General features: G+C 42.4%; 1 protein-coding gene across 1 annotated transcript in view; it reads left to right on the top strand.

The window, feature by feature from the left end:
• ITPR1 (inositol 1,4,5-trisphosphate receptor type 1) overlaps positions 1-23,156 on the top strand; it is a 354,044-nt gene that overhangs the window by 328,804 nt on the left and 2,084 nt on the right. The window contains exon 61 of the mRNA XM_054680363.2: positions 14,483-14,644. Within this exon, the coding sequence (XP_054536338.1) occupies positions 14,483-14,644 (162 nt within the window). The remainder of the gene's footprint in view (positions 1-14,482; positions 14,645-23,156) is intronic.

The following is a 23,156-nucleotide window of genomic DNA, read 5'->3' on the forward strand; positions in this document are numbered from 1 at the left end:
AGCAGAGCTGACAGAAGCATCATTTCCTATGGTTCCAAAACTCTGCAAGACACCTTGGCTGTGGGCACGTTGTCACTAAGAAAAGTCAGAGTGGGCATCTTGACTCTAAGAGCCTCCTCCCCTGGAAAATCCCTATGTCTTTCTCTCTCTTGAACTTTAAATCTTTAAGTGTCCTTCAAAGTTGAGGCAGGGCATGGTTGACATTAGCATTCTTTTCTCTGTTGAATTGGGCACAGATACTTGTAAATTCTATCCATGTCTTTAGTGGTTTCCTCCACTTGCTTTTACTGCCCAGAAGTAGGGCTTTCATTGATTTGGGGAGTGGACCCTGAGTTCTGTGTATTCAAGGCAAACCTTAGATTAATCATGAAATCATTCATGGTTCACTGGTAGATTTGTCCTTCAACTCAAGCACCTGATGGAAGGCGATGCTGTCGAGTACTCAAATGACCAGGGGAAGTGAGCCCTCCTCCACTGTAACTCACAGTGCCACTCATTCCCCAAGATGCAATCTCATATTCATTGACTTGGGCCCTGGACAAGCCTGGGCTTTCAGAGAAATGTGACTGTGGGGTGACCTGACATAGCCCTTGGCAGATCAAGGGAAGAGGGAAAAAAAATTTCCTTTCCCTGCGGGAACTTGAATTTTGGTGCCATCATAGTTTTGGTGATAGCTTTTTTTAATAAGCAAATTTTTATTAATCTTGATCTACATTTAAGTTTTCACAGTAATTTATATGCTGCACACCCTTTTTTGAATAATTTTAGCACTGTTTGGCTTTGCTCTAGTGCCAACTAAACTGAGAATCTGTGTTAGTCTATAGATGATGATTTGAAAGGCCATGCTATTGGAGCTATTTAATCTGAATAAGTGGTGAATTCATTATGAGCACTTTGCCTGAGAGAATTTAGATACTGCACCCTGGGCATGTTGCAGGTAAAAGACCAAATATTTGATTCCCAGCAAAGAAACAGCAGCCCATTTTTCTAGTATAGTCAAATGCAGGAGACTAAATTGTTCTTGAAAATTAGAAATTTGAGCAGCATTAAGAAGGAAGGTTGGTAAAGAAGACCAAACAGTAACTTAAGTACACAACAGTAACAATATGAAACTAACATAAGTGCCCATCAACAAATGAATGGATAAAGAAAATTTGGTATATAGACACAATGGAATACTATTTGGCCATAAAAAAGGAATGAAATCCTGTCATTTGCAGCAACATGGATGGATCTGGAGGCCATTATCTGAAGTGAAATAAGCCAAGCACAAAAAGACAAATATTGAATGTTCTCATTTATATGTGGGGGCTTAAAAAAAAAACAAAATTGATCACGTGGCAAGTGGAAAGATAGATAACAGAGACTGGGAAGAGTGAGTCAGGGGAAAAAGGAAAGGAGGAAGAGAAATGGGTTAAAGGGTACAAACATCCAGTTAGGTAGAAGGAATATGTTTGATAGCAGAGTAGAATGACTATAATTAACAAAAATGTGTGGTGCTTGGGTGATGGATGCCCTAGATACCTTGACTCGATCACTAGGCACAACATACATGTAACACAATTTCATATATACCCCATACGTTTGTACAAATGAAAAAAATATAAGACATGTCTTCTGCTAATTATAGATTTCACTTCTATATGTTGGAATTCTGCCATGTTAACATAACTCTCGTATTTTCAGAGGTGTGTTTTTGAGTGAATTGCATATAAAGACGGCCTGATCAGATAGAACACTGTCCATCTACATTTCAGAAGGTCCCGATACCTTGGTCTACTCTGGCTACTTCTCTAGGACAGCATATTCGTTGACTAACGTGGACAGTGAAATATCGGGGGAGAACCTGCCCCCCCATGGTAGCTACGGTGTTCTGGAATGCACCAGCGCTGCCGTTTCTGGAGGAGCGGTCTGTGCTGGGCTCTGCTTTACCCCGGGAAGGGCAGATTGGATAGTAAGGAATAGGTCGTGTGTAATCAGTGTGCATGAAATAAACACTGTATGTGCGTGATCTCACTCAATCCTCATCACGGCATAGTCGGTGGCACTATTAACACTTTATAGATGGGAACCTAAAGCTCAGGAAGGTTGAGCAACTTTTGCAGGGTCGCGGCGCTGGGAGGTGCTAGAGCCAAGACTGAAATCCAGAGCTGCTGAACCAGAACCCACCCTCAGGTTGTCCTGACCCACATATCCACATGTGGTTACCTGTGTGCACATGCACACAGCCCTCCTGTCAGGCTGCAGCCATTGGCTGGCTGGCGGCATCTGGTTTGGACTGGCGCATCTTAGACTTGGACTGGCTTATCTCCCAGCCCCGACCCCGAGTGATACTGCATTAGCCTCCTTTAAAAGAGGCAAGATGCAGGAAAGGCCCCTTTGCGGGTAGAGAGGAGAGTGGGAAAGAGGATCTCCCGGGGATACTGACTGGCTCATGCATAAATCAGTAAGACAGGAGTTAGATGGGGTGTGACTTTCAGAGCTGCTGCCGCCAGCAACCACTGCTCAGACAACCACTTCAAAACCCTAGGGGTTGTTGAGATGGCAGGAGTTCAGGAAAGGGTATCAAGTGCAGCCCTTGCAAAGGATGTATCTGAAATATATGTTAATTTTGACCTGCTGAAATATGAGAAACTTCACTACCCTCACCTTAGCTTGAAACAGGGAATGACATGTCCTTTGGTGGCCAGATTTGAGAGGTGTCGAAGTAAAAGGAGAAGGACGATTCACTAGAACCACAGCCAGACTGGAGCGTCCACACCCAGGTGACTCATCTGAATGAGTTTAACTCCCTAATAATTACACATGAGAATGTCTGCTCCATCATCCTTTAAGCCTGGTGCTGAGTTTTTCTCACAGTGGGGGTAGACACCTCCCTACTTTCTCTCTTTGCCTCTCCTGCTCCCTCTTCCTTGCCCTCAACATTCCATTGGAGATTTTCCAGTTTGTTCCATTACGGGTTAGTTCACTTGACCTCTTCAGAAATTAGCTATACAGGATCCAGAAGCAAAGGAGCAATTTTCCAGATCAAAAGTAGGCTCAATGTGGCAGCAAGTGGGATGCTCTCAGAAGGTGGTGGGGTGCTTTTGCATAGGAGGGGAGAGTCCAGGAGCCCGCATTCCTGGAAAATGCTTTCCTGAGAGCTGCGGGTAATTTGCTTCAAAAAAAAGTAACACGCAAAAGAGCCTTTTTGCCTGCCAGCACCTCCTGGGTAACATTTCCAAGCAAATAAGTTCTATTAGCTAATTCAGTGCTACTAAACATCTATGAGGAAACATTATGAGAAGATTCAAAAGCAGTAGGACATCTGGCCCTTGTGTTTATCTGTATTTGATGACACAGGAAGCAAATACAGAAAGCAACGTGTTAACAAGGGCAAAAGATCAAAATGGAAACTTAATACCTGCGTGTCACTACCTTCTGTTTAAAAGGGGAACTGGCTGAAGTCTTACCTTGACCCAAGAGAGAGCCTGTGAAATCTGCAGACACTTTCTGAAGTTGGGGACAACAGCTTCCAGCCAGAGGCAATGCAAGGAACCAAGTGCAGGGGCTGGTGGGAGTACAGTTACCTGCAGATCATAATTAGATAAGAGTAAGGACCTAGGTGTGGGGGAAAAGATGGTGGCAGCAGTGACCGGAGCCAAGAAATGAGCATAAAAATTCACACAGCCATCATGGGGCGTCTCACTTTAAGGAAATCAGAAGTTGGAGTCCCTGCCAGACAGCACTTAGGTGCAGGAGAGAGGAAGGGCGAGTCCAACAGGGCGTGCACTTAACCCTGGTCTGACCTTTCTGCCTGCCTGTGCACCTCCTCTGTGCATGAAGCAGGCAGCTCCTGGCTGTTGATAAAGTGCCGTGGACACCTTCTGCTTCGTGCAGATGCACGATGATGGGTTTGGGCTTTTATTCTGAATTCCAGTGAGGATGCTGGCAGGAAAGGAGTGCCTAGGTATGTTCCTAGAATATTGATATTTCAGCATTGATAGTGCTGAGCAGCAGCTTTCCTTGTGGCCTAACCTGGGAGGCCACGAGCATTGGTTAAAATGTCACCTGGGCTCTGACAAGCCCTTAACCATGGGTGAGGATACAGCCTGTGCTGCCTGCCAAATACGATTCCCAGAATGCCCCTTGAAGTTAGCTGGCACCACGGCAGAGTCAAGAATATCGGAGCAGGGAGGAGTGAAGAGGGATTTGGCACTGGCTTCCCGGTGGCTGGAAACAGTGTGTCAGCGTCATTGGACTCGCCGCCCAGCCAGCCAGCCAGGCCTCTCTCACCCCACCCTGTGCACTTGAGCTTGGGTTCGTGTCAGTGGCAGCTGCACAAAGCAGTTGCTGAGCTTAAGTTTCCCCACCCAGCCTTAGAACACATTCTGCCCTTTAGTCTAGAGAGGATGAAATCACCCCTTGTTCCGTGCAGCACTTCACTGGCACTTTCCTTTCATTGTGAGGCACTTGGCGTTTGGGCCCCGGTTCTGCACTGACCTCCCAGTGCTCTCCTCCGAATTTCCTACATTCTGACCTTCGTGGAGGGTGTGCCAGGTGCCGTTTGTAACAATGAGTTGAGCAGAGCCATGATCCTCCCTGAAGGAGCTTGTGTGCTAAGGGAGAGCATGGGGCATGAGTCAGGTATACCCAAGAGTCTAGTCTGCGAGACTGTGCAGGACATGAGGGTTATGCATAGACATTGTTCCATCAGCCACTGAAGACTGGCTTCACTGTGCATGAAACCACTTCTCCCCATTGGCTACTTCGTCCAAGGATGTATGAGTTTGTACATGCTTATTAAACAAACACATGAAATACCTGCATACATGTACATTTTCCTCAACTTGGCAGATCTGATAAGCTCCAAAATGCATTTTCTCCCCCCGCCCATACCCTGACCCACCCTCCTGCTCCTTCCCCAACAGCACCACCACTGTGCTGCCCCGCTTGCCCTTTACTTCCAGACGTCCTAACTACATTTGTAACTCCCCTGCTTCAACTCCTTTATTTCCTGTGTATTCTAAATACTGACTGTGTCTGGTAGAGCTGGACTATAGTATATGATACTGAGAAGTGTGTCACCATAAAAATGCACTTATAAAACTGCTCTCACGTGGAAAATGTTCTGAATATGACTGTCTACATCAGGTATATATATTCAGAGTTCTTTAAAACCTGCGTCTTTACAATGAAGCCTACTGTCATGTCTCTAGGGAATGTGAGAATGAGGAAAAGAGGTTAGTATTTAGGGATAGTCATTTGTATGTGAAAGCTATACAAGGTGAACTAGACTGAGTTTCCACCTTTTACAAATCCTCTCTCTTCAGGGCCTCAGTTTTACCACCTATAAAATGAGGAAGTTGAATCAAAGGGTCTCTTGTGCCCTTTGTAGGGTCTAAGATTCCAATAAGCAACATTCAGAGTGGGGATAGGAGTTCATGAAATATGAAACAGGAAGGTGTGATCCTTAGGGTCTGGGTCAGGGATCAGAGTACAAGGGGCTGGTTAGAAAAGGGGAGGGTTTGGAAAGGATTAAGGAATTTGGAGACCATCCACGTGGCAGATGATCTCTTTCCCCCTAAAGAGATCTAGCTGTGTGGAACCTTTCTTCCAAACCACTCTTAAGTCAATAACAGTGCTGGTACCCTTCTCAGTTCTTCATGAAGTCCTGTAGATGGTGAGATGGATAACATCTTCCATCACTTCTTTCTCGGTGTGTCTAGGCGGGACTGACCTTGAGTAAAACCATTTCAGCTCAGAGCTTTCCAGTATAAAAGCCCATCAGATGATAAAGCTGAGATGGAACGTGGTTGTGTTGAAGCAGCTTATTGGTGAGGATGTGTGTGTGTGTTTTCAAAGACGAATGTATCTTTCCCCGAAACAACAGCATAGAACTTTGGAAAGATGTTTCCCTAGGCTTAAAACAAACACAATGCATTGCTGTATAAAAGTAGTAATGGATCAAAGTTGAATACTACTGGAATCCAGAAAAGAATAGAAGAAAACCACGAAAATTGCTAAAATCCTCATACGTAGCCACTGGGAATGTTCTGGCATATTTCTTAGCTAATTGAAAGTGCAGGGGAAGTTGCCTAAGCGAGATGTCATAAGCCAGCTTGGATGCTGATGTGGGGAGAAGGGTGAGTGAGCCTGATTGTTCTCTATTCAGAGTCTCAAATGGGCTCGCCCTGCCCTTGTCCAGCACGGGTGGCCGGCCCCACCTTTTTCTCCTCCTGTCCTCTGGTTTCCTCAGCCTGGCAGCCTAGGTGCCCAGGACCCAGCAAGTGTGCACCCTGTGTACCATGGTCCCTGTGCACCATGGCACCCCGTGGGTGCCCAGGAAATCCTCCACCGGTGGCCCCAGAATGACTTGAAAGGATTATTCTGAGGCTGGCTCTTCCTAGGGATTTCATCAGAAACGGGCGTGGTTCTCTCTGCTGGGATGAGCCCATCTTTGTTGCACTGTATCATCCAAGAACAACTATGGAGTCTGGGAAGGGTGATTGGTCATTCCAGTCCAGCTGAAGATTATATAATGTGGCTTGTTTTGGTAATGTCATTCAGAGCTCAAAAACAGAACCAGACTGACACCTTGATTTATGCAGTTTGGATACCCTTCATGTGGCTTAGCTGGTAAAAAGAGAAATCAGTATCCCTAAAATTTTTATCCCAAAGAAAGAAAGGAACTATCTTTACACAGGAGCTGAGCACTGAAATTAGAGTCAATACGTGGATTGCAGTGCTGACTCTATCCCAGCTCTAGGCAGAGGACATACTGATTTATAATACTTTTGCATAATGCCTTCCAGTTTATGGGACATTTTTATAGCCATCTGATCCTTACAGTAACCCAGCGAGGTAGCTGGTGAGGTGATCTCTTTCAAAAAAGAAAGAAAGAAAATAGACCAGGTTGGTGAGCTAGCTGACTTACACACTCATTCACCGTCCTGTATACACACAACTGAAACTCTTCTTATTACAGGCCATTGCTTTTTCTACTGACACACTAATGTCACAAGGCTGTGGCAGAAATGTACAGAACCTGTGAAATACAGGGATATTAATATGCATGTGGTCTGAAGTCACTGTACTTTTGGGACAAAGAGAACTGAATTCCTTGAATTTGGGGCTGGCCAACAAATTCCGGGTATGGAATCCCATTTTTAAAAAATTAATAGACTCACAGGATAGAAGAAGAAAAAAAATTAAAAAGAATAAAAGGATGATAATTTTTTAATAAGAAAAAATTACTAGACTTTATTTTTTAGAGCAGTTTGAAGTTTACAGAAAAATGGGGCAGAAAGTACAGAGTTCTCATACATGCCCTTCTCCTCCTGACTTCCTGCCAGTTTCCTCTGTTAGTAACGTTTTGTATTATTGTGGCCTGTTTGTTTGTTAAGATTTCATATGCCAATATTGGATACATTGATATTAATGTCCCTCCATCATTTGCTGCTTACTTTTCATGTTGTGCATTCTGTGGGTTTTCACCAGTGCAAATGACACGTATCCACCATTAGAATATCATACAGAATAGTTTCTGCTCTAAAAATCCTCTGCACACCTCCTATTTATCACTCCCTCCCTCCCTCCCCCTGAGCCTCAGGCTGTCTCTGATCTTACTGTGTCCAAAGATGGGATCCATTTTTTAGGGGTTTTTTTTAAAACATGTATAACAGTTTTTTGTTTTTTGGTTTTTTTTTTTTGTGAAACGGAGTCCTGCTCTGTTGCCCAGGCTGGAGTGCAGTGGCACCATCTCGGCTCACTGCAACCTCTGCCTCCTGGGTTCAAGCGATTCTCCTGCCTCAGCCTCCTGGGTAGCTGGGATTACAGGCACATGCCACCATGCCCAGCTAATTTTTTTGTATTTTTAGTAGAGACAGGGTTTCACTATGTTGGCCGGGTTGGTCTCGAACTCCTGAGCTCAGGTGATCCATCCACCTCAGCCTCCCAAAGCGCTGGGATTACAGGCGTGAGCCACCATGCCTGGCCTATAATAGATATTATTAAGTGGCATTTCAGAGCTACTGAACATAAAGATGACTATTTTTTCACCAAAACCAACAGATTCTGTGTTTTTGTTTTTGGAGGGTTAGGTTTCATTTTGTTTTGCTGTGATCTTAGAAAAATTAGCTCTAAAGATTAATTTTTTTTTCTTCCTCTTCAATGAAAATAATCACCCTACTAGCTCATAAAAGGGACAAATGATTTAAAGTCTGTTAAGTGTCCCATATTCCTGCTTTTGAAGACATAAATATTATCTTCAAGCCTCCTCCTCCTGACATTTTCTGAGGGTTTAAATACATGGGGAGGCCAAATCTCTGTTTCCAGGCCTACCCCATACCCCCTTCTAGTCATTTCCATCACCTGAGCATCCCTAGACATTCTGAGAACATCCAGTTTGTCTTCCTGCCTGGTAAGAGCAGTAGACATGAAGCTGCCATTTGAGTTGGAAAGGCCATCTTTGCCTCCTCGCATCTTCCCAGAGGGGATTCTCAAGGGCAGAGAAAGCAACAAGACCATTTTTCTAGGACCCATCTTCTCTCCCATGACCCTTTCTTTTGCCCTCAAGCCCCCCTCACCCTCAACACCTCATTCTCTGATTTGGCTATAAAAGATTCAACAAAAATGTTCCATCGTTTAGGTGGTAAACGTAATACTCTACCTGAGCAGACTTTCTCTGAGGAGGTGATTGATTACTCGGTAGTCTTTCTTAGAACAGCCTCTTCTTTTGAACCTGGGAAGAAAAAAAAAATACCCCACTTCTCAGAATGATTCGCATTTGCATCATACAATCCAACTTCCTCCTCCGTCTGTCTGTCTTTGTCTCTCTCTCTCTCTCTCTCTCACACACACACACACACACTCACTCTCTCTCTCTGTCTCTCTCCCTCTTTCCAGTCAAGGACATTTCAAGAGGTTGGTCAGTACCACCCCCATATCTAAAACTTCAGTGTTTGCCTTCGCAGGGACTTTTCCAACTTTACCTAGAAAAGAACTAACCAGAACCTTAGCACTTGTGGTCAGCCTGCTTCCGGCTGTGGCTTCAGTTAGTTTGTCTGCTCCGAGAGAGGAAGCACTTGCTGTGACGGGAACTGTACTGGCTGGATTGTAGGAGGACCGGGGCAGACAGTGCCTAATGACATCGGTATGTGAGATGCCAGCAGCAAGGAGTGAGTGAAGCAAAGCAGACTGAAGCCAGAGTCAGATCCAGTGGCAGATGCGGCCGACAGATGCTCAGTGACCCCGTAATCCTCTCCCCACCTTCCCCTCCCAACTGCATACACACATACACCCCAAGATAATTCACAACAGACAAAGCGTCTTAGCTGAAGATGACTTTTCCAAAAATCCATTAGAAGCCAAGACACTGAGACACGTTTTTGATCTTGAATAGATAATACAGGCAAGATTCTGCAAACATTTCTAGGCCTTCAGACTCTGGCTGGCTGGAGAGGCGTGGGTGACAGGCTTCACTGGAGTCATTCAGCACTCAAACAAGCTCAGAGTTTTGTATGAAAGTCTTAGCTAGGGAGAAAGTAATTGGATTCAGGTGTTCTCTCTGTGCCTATTCCAGTAACTGGGTTATAGTCTAAACATTTGCACTTTGAGATTTAGATTCTCTGTGCAGAGGGGGACCCTGTTGGTGGGGAACCTTATACCACACTAGAGCCCGTCCTACTGCACAGGATGCAAAGCCAACGGGAAATTGAGAGAACAGTTTGGCTAAAATTGCTAATTAATTTTAACTACCAGGTACTTCTTGGTAATTTGAGATTTAATTTCACAGCCCAGGATGATTATTTAATTAAAACACTGGCAACACCTAAATTTGGGGCTCTCCCCCACTTCAGTGCAGAAAAGATAAGAATGCTTGCCAGTGGGATCCCTCCTAGCCCAGCTTTTCATTATTAGATATTAAGGGAGGCAATGGGGGAGACTCTGTGTGGTGGTGATTGATAAATTTCTGGACCAGAAAATCCTTTTGCTATCTTTGCATTGAAGGCCTCCTATGAAATGGAGAATGAGGCTTTATCCCTAGGATGGGAGCACATGGCCCATGTGGACTGCACAAAGTATGACCTTCTTTGAAACGCCGTGTTTTAACATTTGAGCACTTTGGGAGGTGGTGGTTGGATCACCTGAGGTCAGGAGTTCAAGACCAGTCTCTACTAAAAATACAAAAATTAGCCAGGCATTGTGGTGCATGCGTGTAGTCCCAGCTACTTAGGAAGCTGAGGTATGAGAATAGCTTGAACCCAGTAGATAGGCAGAGGTTGCAGTGAGCTGAGATGGCGCCACTGCACTCCAGCCTGGGTGACACACCAAGACTCCGTCTCAAAAAAATAAATTGACCTTTCTATCTGGTCTATGTAACTTTTTGAATTTAATATAAAAATATTTCAATCATTTACCATCGATTAAAATGGATATTGTACATTCTAAAAAGATGCATTCTTTCTTTTTATGGCTTTATGTACCCCTTGGGTGGGGCCATCAAGTCCCAGGATTACAGGTATGCCATGTAGCAGCACAAGACGCAGGGCATCAGTGCCTCTCCACCACCACTGAGGCGAGGGGCAGAGATGCCAGGAGCAGCCCTTGGCATGCTGATGGGCCCCATTCATGTCTTCAGCACACACTCTTTAGACACTCACACTTGGAGGTAGGGCCTCCGTGCAGCTCCACAGAGGCGAAGAACTATGCATTGAGACCTGGCCGGTGACCACAATTCTTGGACTAAAGCAGCTTGAGAATAGAGACCTTGTCTTCCTCATCTTTAGATCCTCAGCACTCAACCCCATGCAGGACACAGATAGTGTAAAAGTTCAGTAAAAGGCTGTTGAATGGAGAAAGTCTGTGCATTTTGCATTTATTTGTTCAAAGACCCTTCTGAAATCATTGCCTAGAGGGCCAGGAGGTACATATGGCATGAAAGGTGAGGAAAATTCTCATTTTAATCTGTAGTCATTTGGTCACTTGCTATTAGAATAAGGGAGATAAACTGTTCCTTAAACTTCCGGCTATGTGCAGACTCTTGCACTGGTTTTCTGGAGTCTTTTGAAGGCCTCATTAATGTGGACTCTGTTTGGAAATCTGTGTTTTCTATTTTTATAGAAGGTTTGCTAAGCCAATGAACATATGAAGGATTTGAAAGCCAGATTTTAGATGGATTGGCTAACATTTTAGGCAGTTTAGCATTCATTTGCATGTCAGTAATAAGTGAGCTACAGGTGAGTTCTGACTATAGCAGTGAGGACTGTGAATGTCCATCCTCTCTCCTCTCCACTGGTCTGTAAGGCACGGCAGCCTTTCACAGAGTTCCTGCTCCCTTCTGTTTCCCTCTAGTCTTCAACAGTCCAAGCTGCTCCTGCCTGTCTGCCCTCATCCCCAGCTCCAGCCACACTGGAGCCTCACTGTGCCAGTGGCCTCTGTGAAATGCCCTCATGCTTGCCCATAGGGCTAACCTTCTTTAGGGCCAAGCCTTGCTTGAAGAGGATTTTAGCCAATCAATCAGTCACTGGTTGTTGGGTCTTACTTGGACACTACTCTCTCTACCGCTCCTAGATACAACATAGCCTGCATTATTCCTTATTTTTTTGTTTTCAGAGAGTCTTGCTGTCACCCAGGCTGTAGTGCAGTGGCACAATTATGACTCACTGCAGCTTCGACCTCCTGGGCTCAAATGATCCTCCTGCCCCAGCTTCCCGAGTAGCTAGGACTACAGGTGCCCACCACCACACCGAGCTAATTATTTTTATTTTTTATAGAGATGGAGTCTCACTCTATTGCCCAGGCCAGTCTCAAACTTCTGGCCTCAAGCTATCCACCCACCTCGGCCTCCCAAAGCACTGGGATTACAGGCACCAGCCACCAGGACTGGCCTGTTAAAAAGAAAATCTAGATGGTCACTCTCCTTAACTAAATTGTAAGCACTTTGATGGCAGGAATTCTACCACATACTTAGGTATCAAAACTGTTTCTCCTTTGAGGGGGTCTAGGATGCAGTGACCATGTCTCTGTTGCTCACTGTAGTATCCTTAACATTGTTGTATCCAAAGTGGGACTTTGTATCTTTTTTCTTCAATTTGTTTTCCTCAATTGAGGTCAGTCTGCAAAAATATGTAGCAGCCACCGTGAGTATCTAGGGCCTCGTGCTAAGTGATCTCTCTGCAGCTGTGCTTTGGTTTGTGGCTTCAGCAGCCCAGCCCACATCATCCCTCCTCCCCTCACCCTAGTGGGAGTGAGTGATCACCAGTGACCTGTCCCCTATGTGTGCCCTCTTCTGAAAAATGAGGTTTCCTTCTCAGAGTTGCATAGTCCTTGAACATGGGCTACTTCCTTGGTGGGAAGATGTGGCTATGTCTGAAGGATTGACACAGGAGAGATGAGTATAGTCAATGATAGGTCACTGCAGCTGCACGGGAGAAAACTGGTTACAGATGGGGAAGCACTTTGGGTTTCTAAGCTAGTCATCTCTGAAATGGAATATTTTTTAACGATCTTTTGCCCATTGCTCTGTGATGGGAAATTGATGAATATAAGCTAACGTTAAGACACATGAATGAAGTGTTTATTCAGGGTATAGGAAGGTAGAGATTGCCATTTTTCTCCTCCAGCAGTCACGATAAGCAGCTCAGGCTTACTACTTAAGCATTTGTTATTAGAGTCCATGCAGAAAAAGAGTTGCATGTCATTCTGTCCTTCCACAAGCTTTTATTAATATTGAATGTCTACTATGCTCTAGCCAGAATACTAAGGTGGTTCCTGCCTTCATAAAGCTCACAAACTAGAGACTGTAACCCTGCCCGCCCACCCACCAGTATCTTAAGCAAACACTCTATGACACCTTGTTGTCAATGTGGTATGGCTGCTTGTGATATTTTTCATCTAGCTCTCTTATATGGCTTCTATATTGCTAGATGGCCCTAGGTCAAGATACAGTTTAATGATCTCACTTGAGTTGTAATATTTAGATACGTCTCATGGAGTTTCGTGATTTTAAATATATTGATGCCTTCTATTGTATACAGCAGAGGTGAGCAAACCCAGCCTGCTGGCCGCATTTGTAAATAAAGTTTTATTGGAACATGGACATACCCATTTATTTATTTACTGGTTGTTTGGGGGGTATAACAGAGTAGCTAAGTAGTTGTGACAGAGACCAGATGGCCCACAAAGCTGAAAATATTTACACAGAAAATGTTGCCGACCCCCACGGTGTACACAAAGCAACAATTATCCAGCATTCCGAGTGAGTGTGTGTGTTTGTGGGAGGGGGCTTGATTTGTTTTAGAAAGACCATTAAATGTATCCTTACAAGATAAAACTGGTAAATGTATCCTTACAAGATAAAACTGGTCCAGGTGAGAATGACACCAGACATGTGGAATGAGTCAGTTTTCTTCCCCCTGTCTCATGCTAAGCTTTTCTTACTGTTCATTCCTGCCTCTCTGTACAGAACTTATGTATGCGGCATGCTCTTTGGGAGAAAGGCATATGTGGGCAGAAGGAAGTGAGGTGGGAGGAGGAGTTGTCCCATTCTGTTAACCAGTAGTGAGAAATACTGTTTACAGGCATAAGCTATAGACATCAAAAGGATGGAGATGGACGGGGGAGGAAACTGAATGGGCCTTTCTTAGGCTAGTTGCCAGCACCCATCAACCATTTCAGGCTGGAAGGAAAAGGAAACAAGAGGAGTGGTTTCTATAAGCTCATAAACGGGGACATTGACGGAAGAGCCTATTCCCCATTTTCAGCCTCTTAATGATCTCCTCGCCCACGCAAACGCATACATGCACATGTGTCTGTTAAGTGACAGAACACTTGGGACCTGAAAATTCACTTCACTTGAAGTGTTTGCAAAAGGTTTTCCCCAGTATATAATGCATTTTAAAATACACAGCCTAATATGAGGTCCCTCGAGCAGTCAAATTCATGGAGACAGAAAATAGAATGGTGGTTGCGAGGGGCTGGGGGGAATGGGGTTAGTGTTTAATGGGGATGGAATTTCACTTGGGGAAGATAAAAAAATAGTTCTGGAAACAGATGATGGGGATGGTTGCACAGCAGTGTGAATGTACTTAATGCCACTAAACTGTATGCTTAAAATGGTTACAATGGTAAATTTTATGTTACGCATATTTTACCACAATTTTTTAAAAAAACCAAACTCATCAGCCATGTAATTTACAAAGATCAGAGCGGCAGTGGCAGTATTCAGATTTGGAGATTAGGACTCTTGTTTAGAACCTACATTTCCCCTCTATTTAAATTTAAAGTGACTTCCTCTAAGAATTAAGAGTTCCATTGTATGCAATTAAAAAGATAGCTGCTGAGCAATTAAAAAAATACACAGCACATAAGTTCTGCAATAGAAGGAGATAACCTAATGAGAGTTAGGAAACATGGCATGGTAAGCTGGCCTTTCTTGTTTTTACCTCTAGAAGTGACTCAGTCTTTTTTTTTTTTTTTTTTTTTTTAATGTGGATTCTAGGAAAGAAACCTTGACTGGTTCCCCAGGATGAGAGCCATGTCATTGGTCAGCAGTGATTCTGAAGGAGAACAGAATGAGCTGAGAAACCTGCAGGAGAAGCTGGAGTCCACCATGAAACTTGTCACGAACCTTTCTGGCCAGCTGTCGGAATTAAAGGATCAGGTAAAGAAAGAAAATCCCAGCGCCTGCCCTCCCATCACCATCCCCACCCACCCCCACTGTCACCACACCAAATCTGATGAGGAAAATCAGTAGTGCTTCATCTAGATGGAAGAGAGAGCCGGGCAACAGGGGACAAACCCACTCACTCCTCCAGTCTCCTCACCCCAATCCCCTTCACTGCCCTTTTCCAGGATAAAGCCATGGTGCTACTTTCAGTGCTGCTCAGGACATGGTTTTAATATGAAAAACAAAACCAAAAAAAAGGGGGGAAATGCAGACTACTTCAGTGAAGTACTGTCCAAAAACCACTATGCATAAAGCTATACCCTTTTTACTTTATGTACTGTGGAAGATTAAAAGCTGTTTCTTGTTTTGCTTCCTAGCCCTCAGACTTGTCAAATCCTCACCCCATATATTTAAATTCAGCATCCTAGGCTAAACCATAGTCATGGAAAAGCCCTTTTGGTTTCATTCTTTTCTCAGTGGCTTACTGAGTGGCTATCATAGTACAGGAATTATGCCAGGTGCTGGGGATAAAACAGTGAATAATATAGACATACTCCCTGATCTCACAGGCCTTAACCATCTACAGAAATACTGCCTGCACCCTGCTTCCTATCCGTAAGATAAATGCTTTGCTCTTATCGTATGGATAGGAAGCAGGATGCGGGCAGTACTGTGGGCAGAATTTAAATTGGAAACAGGCAGTTTCCAATTTAAAGTAAGTTGTAGGGGACATGTTTATAGAAAACCGCACGTACTCTTTTTCTGCCCTTTTGACTCCATTACAATGAACATGCCACAGTCAGCAGGTGGTTATCTAGTGATAGGATGCAGCTGTGTATTAAGGACTTGTACCCTGGGTGGTGAGCAGACCCTGATTGGTTTTATTAGTGCATTTCTGTAAGTGACTGGGATAATCATGTTCAGTTCAGCATTTTACGTGAGTTTCTGAAAGCTCTTTAATCAACTCCATAGACAAGATTATAGTGTTGCACAGCAATAGGCATGGGCCATGTCTGCACTGGAGGTAAGTTGCAAGGTACACCCACGGGTGATTTATTACTCTTACAAAGATGATAACTAATGAAGACCGCATCTAGAATGCTCTTACTGGAGATGGTTTACAGAGCACTTTTAATCATCATACTTAGATTTATATTAATATTTCTTTTCAAACTAAATTATTCCAAACTGTGCCCTGAGATACCATTTGGCCTCAAGTTCTTTTCTTTCATCTGTATTAAGGTGCAAATAAAGAAGACTAGTAGGAAAAGAAGGCCTTATTTATGAAGGTTGTCTATAGCTCTGAGCTTGGTAGCTACATAAAATGAGTAATAACCTAAATAAGTAAAACTAATGAAGATCTAACTAGATTACTTTGCTTAATATTAACATTTTACCCCCTCCCCCCCGTGAAACATTTGGCAGATGTTCTGCAGGACTCATGAGGACATTGGTGCCTACAGCTGCTTCTGGCACCGCCCCCCCAACCCCCCAGTGAGGTGAACTTCTTTACACATCCAGCAAGCTTTAGTTACATTCTTCTCCCATTTGAGATAACTGTGGCTACAAGAATCTCAGTTAAATCCGATGTTTAAATTAGGTGCCAAAAAATCTTACAGACACTGAACTAATACTTAAATAAAGGAACACTTCAGTTCTCCATAAAATCTGGTGCCATTTTCCAAAGAAACAGAGGATCTTTGTTTCACACCCGTGGTACTGGAATTGCAACAGTGAGGCATTCTAGCTCTCACATGCCAATGCGAGCGGCATTCATTCTTGCTCACTCATTTCTGCTTCTCATTGTCACACTTGGAGGCTCTCTGGGGGTATGTTTCAGTTGATCTGAGAAACTGGGTGTTACCAATTTACTAGAGAGTTTCTTAAAATGTATCTGAAACAAACTATTAATGGGCATTCTGTGGTGGTAAAACCGGGCAACGCCTCCCTACGCTCTCTGTCCTTTCAGAGCTAAGAATCTGTTATTTTGAATTGTTCACGAAGAGTGATTCTGAATCTGCTTCAGTGCACACTTTACAAACCATTGAGCCTCATCGAAGGAGTGAGTTGAGCTGAGGAATTAGAGTAAAGAATACAGGTATAGTGCCGGGTGTGGTGGCTCACGCCTGTAATCCCAACATTTTGGGAGGACAAGGAGGGTGGATCACCTGAGGTCAGGAGTTCGAGACCAGCCTGACCAACATGAAGAAACCCTGTCTTTACTAAAAATACAAAATTAGCTGGATGTGGTGGCACATGCCTGTGATCACAGCTACTCAGGAGGCTGAGGCAGGAGAATCGCTTGAACCCAGGAGGCGGAGGTTGTGGTGAGCCGAGATCACGCCATTGCACTCCAGCCTGGGCAACAAGAGTGAAATTCCATCTCAAAAAAAAAAAAAAAAAAAAAAAAAAAAATACAGGTATAGGACAGTATCTGAGACTTCAGATGCCATCTCACCTCATTCCCTTATTTTCTTGATGAGGATACCAAAGGAGCCCAGAAGGTTCTTAGGCATTGCCAGGGCGGGAGCTCCTGATCATCCAGTCAGGGGTGTGTGTGTGTTTTCATTTGCTTTGTTATGTCACTGTACTGTTTGCCTTTCATGGTTGACTGTTTAAGTTCTTACTCTTTTTTTAAAAAAAGCTTGAAGTTTCAGAAGTCAAGTCGCATCATATACTTAAATGGTATGGAGGATACATTCATTGTCATTTTATACAAGTGAGCATAGTAGAGACTTGGCATTTCTAAAATGCAAGATAAGAGTATTCTGGATAAGCCAAAGTTTTAGTTTAAACAAAATATGTAAAATTTGATTACATATGGACTAAGGTTCATTAAGTGACATTAAAACCAGTATGGTTTAAACTGCTTGATTCCAGCCTTTTATGCGTTTTTTATTTTGAAGTTGGCAGTTGGAACCACTCTTCAGAAAGCCCTTCCCCTGTGAATGAATTTGAACTGTTTTTTTCTTGGAAGATATTATAAGTTAAAAAGAAGCATGAGAATCCAGTAGTACATTCTCAAGTGCTTTTACCAGGATTGATCTACTTAAGTTTTAAGGTACTCAGAATTACAGGAAAAATTCAGCATAGCTGCTTTTTTTTTTTTTTTTTGAGGGGGCAGGGGGATTTGCATCTTTTAAAAGGAAGTAGTCAGTGTTTTCTTTTGATTATGTAACATCCTACAAACCTTTAATGCATTTGAGAATCAACTTGTTGAATAGATTTGAATTTCATTAAGTTTGGTTATAGCAATCATAAAGGTTTAAAAACCCTTTATGTGCAAAAGATATTAAAAAATGCAGATATGTTACAGAGCTGCTCTTTCTTAAATAGTAATTGTGAGAATTCTTGCCCTTTGTGGGAAAAAATTTTGAATTAAAAAATAAAAGCTCCATGAATGATTAAATGACCAAGAAATCTTGTGATATTTTTTAAAACAGCTATGAAAGAATACCATTCACTAGTAAAAGTGCCAGAAAACACAAAAATTGCTCCATTACTTAGAGGGTTTTTTTTGTTTTGTTGTTGTTGTTGTTGTTTGTTTTAGATTTTCTGATTCAAAAACCAGCAGAATCGAGCAATGATAGCTTAAATGTGGATGACTTTGGTCTAAATCTTTACTGTTATTTACCTCTTTGGTTGTTTTGTTATGTATCGATCTGAGGGAAAAAAGTTCTTGTTAGGATATTAGTAAAATTATGGTTAGTGGTGTCACTTTTTCTATTATTGCCAAGAAGGGTTGGTTAGGATTGCTATTCTAAGTATTATTTAACGATGCCTCTCATCTTGAAGTTTCCCCTCCCAAAAGATTCTGAATACTAAATGTGATTCTCTTACATTCTTATTCCAAGGAGGAGAACTAATGTAAGAACTTAAAAATCTTTTGCATGTTTTCTTCATAATGCAAAAGAGCAAATACTAAGAAGGGCTAACTTTCTTGAAAATATGACTGGCTTCCTATAGGACAGCGACCATTATTTGCTGTTGCTAGGAATACAAGAAGTGCTTGAAAATTCAGATCACATTAGCATGTTACAGCGTTTGGCATTTTTCATACAAGAGGGTTATCTTGCTAACATTAACTGCTTAAGGACAGAAGGCATAACGCAAGATTAGAATAACTGCCCAAAGTTGGAAAATGGAACATTAAACGACCCGTACTTCATCTATGTTCCTTATACTGTGCTGGGACCACAAAAGAAGACTAAGTCAACATCTGCCCTCTAGATCCAGGATCTAGCAAGAAAGACAAAGAAGTAGACCTCTAGCAATCTGATACAGTATGAATGACTTGAGGCATGAATAGTTTCATGGAGCACAAAGAAGCAGGTAGGTAGTGGTCCTGTATGAAGTTTGTAGTGCAGAAGGAGTTTAGCTTTTATAATCTTACAAGCAGGTGACTTCTGAGCTGGCAGAGAAATGCAGTAGGGGGCTTCCCAGGAAAGGAATCATCATGAGCAACGGCATGAAAATGCATGGCATGCTCAAGGAATGGCAGTATGTTCTGGTTAATTCCGTTCCTTCTTTCAGCCAACACATGAAACACCTGTTTGCCAGGTGCGGCATTAGGTACTGGGGCTACAAAGGTGAATAGATCCTCTTCTCTGCCTTCAGGAACTAAAAGTCTAGAGTGGGAAACAAGTAAACAGATCAATTATAATTAAACTTGGTGAGGGTGTAACCGAGCTGTGAACACATTGCTCTGGGAATGAAGAAAAGGGAGTGATTTGTTCAATCTGATCTTCGGGAGAGGATTAGAGTAATTACCACAGAAGTCTTCTCAGAGGTGGTAATTCAGGAGCTTGGTTTCAAAGCCTGAGTAAGAGTTGGCCAGGTGAAATAGAGAGAAACAGAGCATTTGAGATCAACTCTAAGAATCTGAATTGTATCTGTACATTGATAGTAAATCAACATATTTGTATTCAAGGGATGGTTTGGTTTCATTTCTCAGTATTTGAAGCTCATCATTCTGAACATGACTGATTTTATAGGGCTGTAGAAAATAATTGTGATTACTAGAATTTGCTAGCTGTTTAGAATCTGAGTAACCAAGACCTTCCTGTAACATGAAAGCAGCTTTTCAAAGGCTATTAAGATGTGTTATAAACCAGAAATGTGGCATTTGTGTGCTGTCAATGAACTTTCCTTCCAGTGCCAGCCTTTAATCACTTAGGGGCAATACTGGTAGATTAAAATTTGTCCATTTCTACTGTATGCCTCGTGTTTTCATGAACAGTCTTTCAGATGTTTGGCTGTATCTGACTTGTAAAGCTACACTATTCTTTGCTTCTTGTTTAGATGAGTCAAAAGGAGGAATGCTGAAATTCAAGCTAGTTTCTACATTTGTATAGATGTGAAGAACAGCATTACTACAACTGTTTATCCTTAGCTACATGGGAATTTTGAGGTTTGGTTTGGGTTTTTTGTTTTGTTTTGTTTTTGAGACGGAGTCTCCCTGTGTTGCCCAGGCTGGAGTGCAGTGGCACAATCTCAGCTCACTGCAGCCTCCACCTCCCAGGTTTAAGTGATTCTCCTGCTTCAGGCCCCCAAGTAGCTAGGATTACAGGCATGTACCACCATGCCTGGCTAATTTTTGTATTTTTAGTAGAGATGGGGTTTTACCACGTTGGCCAGGCCAGTCTCGAACTCCTGGCCTCAAGTGATCTGCCTCCCAAAGTGCTGGTATTACGGAGTCAACCACATGCCCAGGAGTTTTGAGGATTTTTAAATGTACTATAAATGAGACATTTCACACTACTCAAAATAGATGTTTCAATATTAGAATTCTGAATACAGTTACCATAGATTTTTTTACTCAAGAGTCAATTTTGTTTCAGATGTCCAGAGAGACTATTATCTGACAAAAATGCTAAGGATAGACTTTGGTCATTATATTTGTTTTGATGTAGGTAAGAGTAACAGACAATAATGATGCCTTATAAGAAGATATATAGATAGTACGTGTGAATGTATGTAGGTGGGGTAGGTAAGTAGATAAGAAGAATTGAACTAATAAAACCAGAAATTATGTGAGAATATGCACTAAGAGGCTGGAGAAACCTAAGCGTCCAGAATTGTTGGCCTCAGTTTCTTATAGGTCAGATTTAGTCCTTCAGGGTTTTGAGGGTTTTTTTTTTTTTTTTTTTTTTTTGGTTCTCTTATAATTGTAATTGGATGATGACTGCTACTAAAAAACCAAACACTTTAGCAGTTGCCCAATTCCTTCTCCTTTAGCAGTCCCTTAAATGGCAGTGATGTTGACTTAAATGACAGCCATTCTGTCTAAAAGGCCATGGTCAATCAAAACAGTATCAGTCAAATGTGTGTGCCTACTATATGCTCAGTTGCAGAGAATCTTCTCCAAGAGCTTCCCTCATTTGAGAAAAATAATATATGTACACAAATTACTTTTTTTAAAAAAAGTGTTCAAGTATATACTCAAAATGATCTTGTCCGATTTTGGAGATTCTCAGTGAAAAACCTCTTCTAGAGCAGTGGTTCTCAAAGTGTAGTCCCCAGACCGGCAACGTCTACATCATCTGGGAAATCGTTAGAAATGCAGATTCATGGGACCTACCCCAGACCTACTGAGTCAGGAACTCTGTTTCTGATCTGTGTTTTAACAAATGTTCTGGGTGATTCTGGTGCATGCTGAAGTTTGAGAACCATTCTTCTAGGGAAACAGAAAAGAACATTAGATGTGTAGTTGGTACTTAAAATTATCAGGAATATGACTACCTGAGCAAAGAATTGGCCAATAACCCACATCAGTGGGGAGCCCTAAGGTTAGGGACGGAGGGAGGGTGGGCGATGGGATCACTTACAAAGACAAATGAATAGGGCTGCTAACTGAGGAGGTATCAGGCCGCGGCTGTGGAAGTGAAAAGGAAGCCAGGCCACCAACTGAAGACTCCTTTGTTGTAAAGTTTCAGAGGTTTCTTCAAGTTTAAGAGAAAGACTAACTGACAAATTGAAAAGTCAAGGAGAGCTGATTTAACAAACAGGGATGAAAATATGCATACTAAAAGGTCATCTCAAATACAAGTAGTTATTTACAGCAAAATTACAGGGGAAAAAAGTCTTAATGGCCAACTTTGACATTCAACTTTGAGTTGAAAGATTTCAGCAGCTTTAAATATAAGCTTTGAGTAAAGTATCCCTCAATAAGGGCTGAGCAGACCAAGATTTTTTTTTTTTTTTTCCCAAGACAAGATCTCAGTTGCCCAGGCTGGAGTGCAGTGGCATCATCACTGTTCACTGCAACCTCCACCTGCCAGGATCAAGTGATCCTCCCACTCTTAGCTTCTCAAGTAGCTGGGACTACAGGTGCACACCACCGTGCCTAGCTAATTTTTTTTCCCCTTTGGTAGAGATGGGGTTTTGCTACGTTGCCCAGGCTGGTCTCGAACTCCTGGGCTCAAGCAGTCTGCCCACCTCAGCCTCTCCAAGTGGTGGGACTACAGGCGTGAGCCCGCTGCACCTGGCTGAGCACACCAAGATTTCTAAATCAATTTGAACACTTGAGATTATCCAAATTTAGCTAAGTTGTATTGGATTCCCTCTCAAGGTTACCTGCCAAGGGAAGGGTTGTGGGAGAAAAATCTGAGCTAAACATCTGAACTATCAGGCAGTAAGATGAATGAGTTACTGGCATTTTAACCTAATTGTGAATTTATTTCATGTGTCATATTAGGTGCTCCTTCCTGAGCTGAATCTGTGGATACAGTGTAGTGTGTAACACTTCCTTTAAAGATGTCACTCACCTAAGGAAACTTCAGGGGCTAGCTGGAATTTCCTAATCCAATTCTTAATTAAAAGCTTTATTAAAAGCTACCTTTTGGAAATATTAAGTCCTTGTAAATCTTCTCATCTAAATTATAACAGAGAAAGCATCTCCACAGGAGCCTAAAAATAGTATTTTGATTTGAGAGGATAATGCTAGTTTTGAAGAAGAAAAAATAACCACATTGAAATTGAACCTAGGTAAATTAGTCTTGTTTTATGTTCTCTCCAGATATTTTGTACCAAAAATGAGTTCATGTGAAAAGTGAGATTGAGTGAGAAAAAGTGAGATTAAGTGTCACATCTACTATGCGACAGATGCTATGCTAATAAATTTACCTATAACCTCGCAATTCTCCACCAATCAGCTAGGAATTATCATCCTGATTGTATGGATGAGAAAACAGAGTTTGATAAGTTAAATGACAAAACCATAAGAAACTAGATCTGATTCCAAAGCCCTTATTCTTTTTACCCTAATTCCTCTACAATTTTAGGACGCTAAAAACATAGGAGTAGGACCTTAACCCACTTGCAGACAACAATTTTCTTGAATATATATTTCGTACAGCCTTTTTATCTCACTTGACTTGAATGCTCAGCCTAAAATCCAAAACTAAGACTAACTGGGTTAAGGAAAATCTTAATACAGAGACAGAAGTAAGTATGCCCTAAAATACCTAGAACAGGTCTAGAGACCCATCAACATGAGAATATATTT

The sequence above is a fragment of the Pan troglodytes genome, chromosome 2 (assembly GCF_028858775.2).
Source record: "Pan troglodytes isolate AG18354 chromosome 2, NHGRI_mPanTro3-v2.0_pri, whole genome shotgun sequence".
Taxonomy (NCBI): Eukaryota; Metazoa; Chordata; class Mammalia; order Primates; family Hominidae; genus Pan; species Pan troglodytes.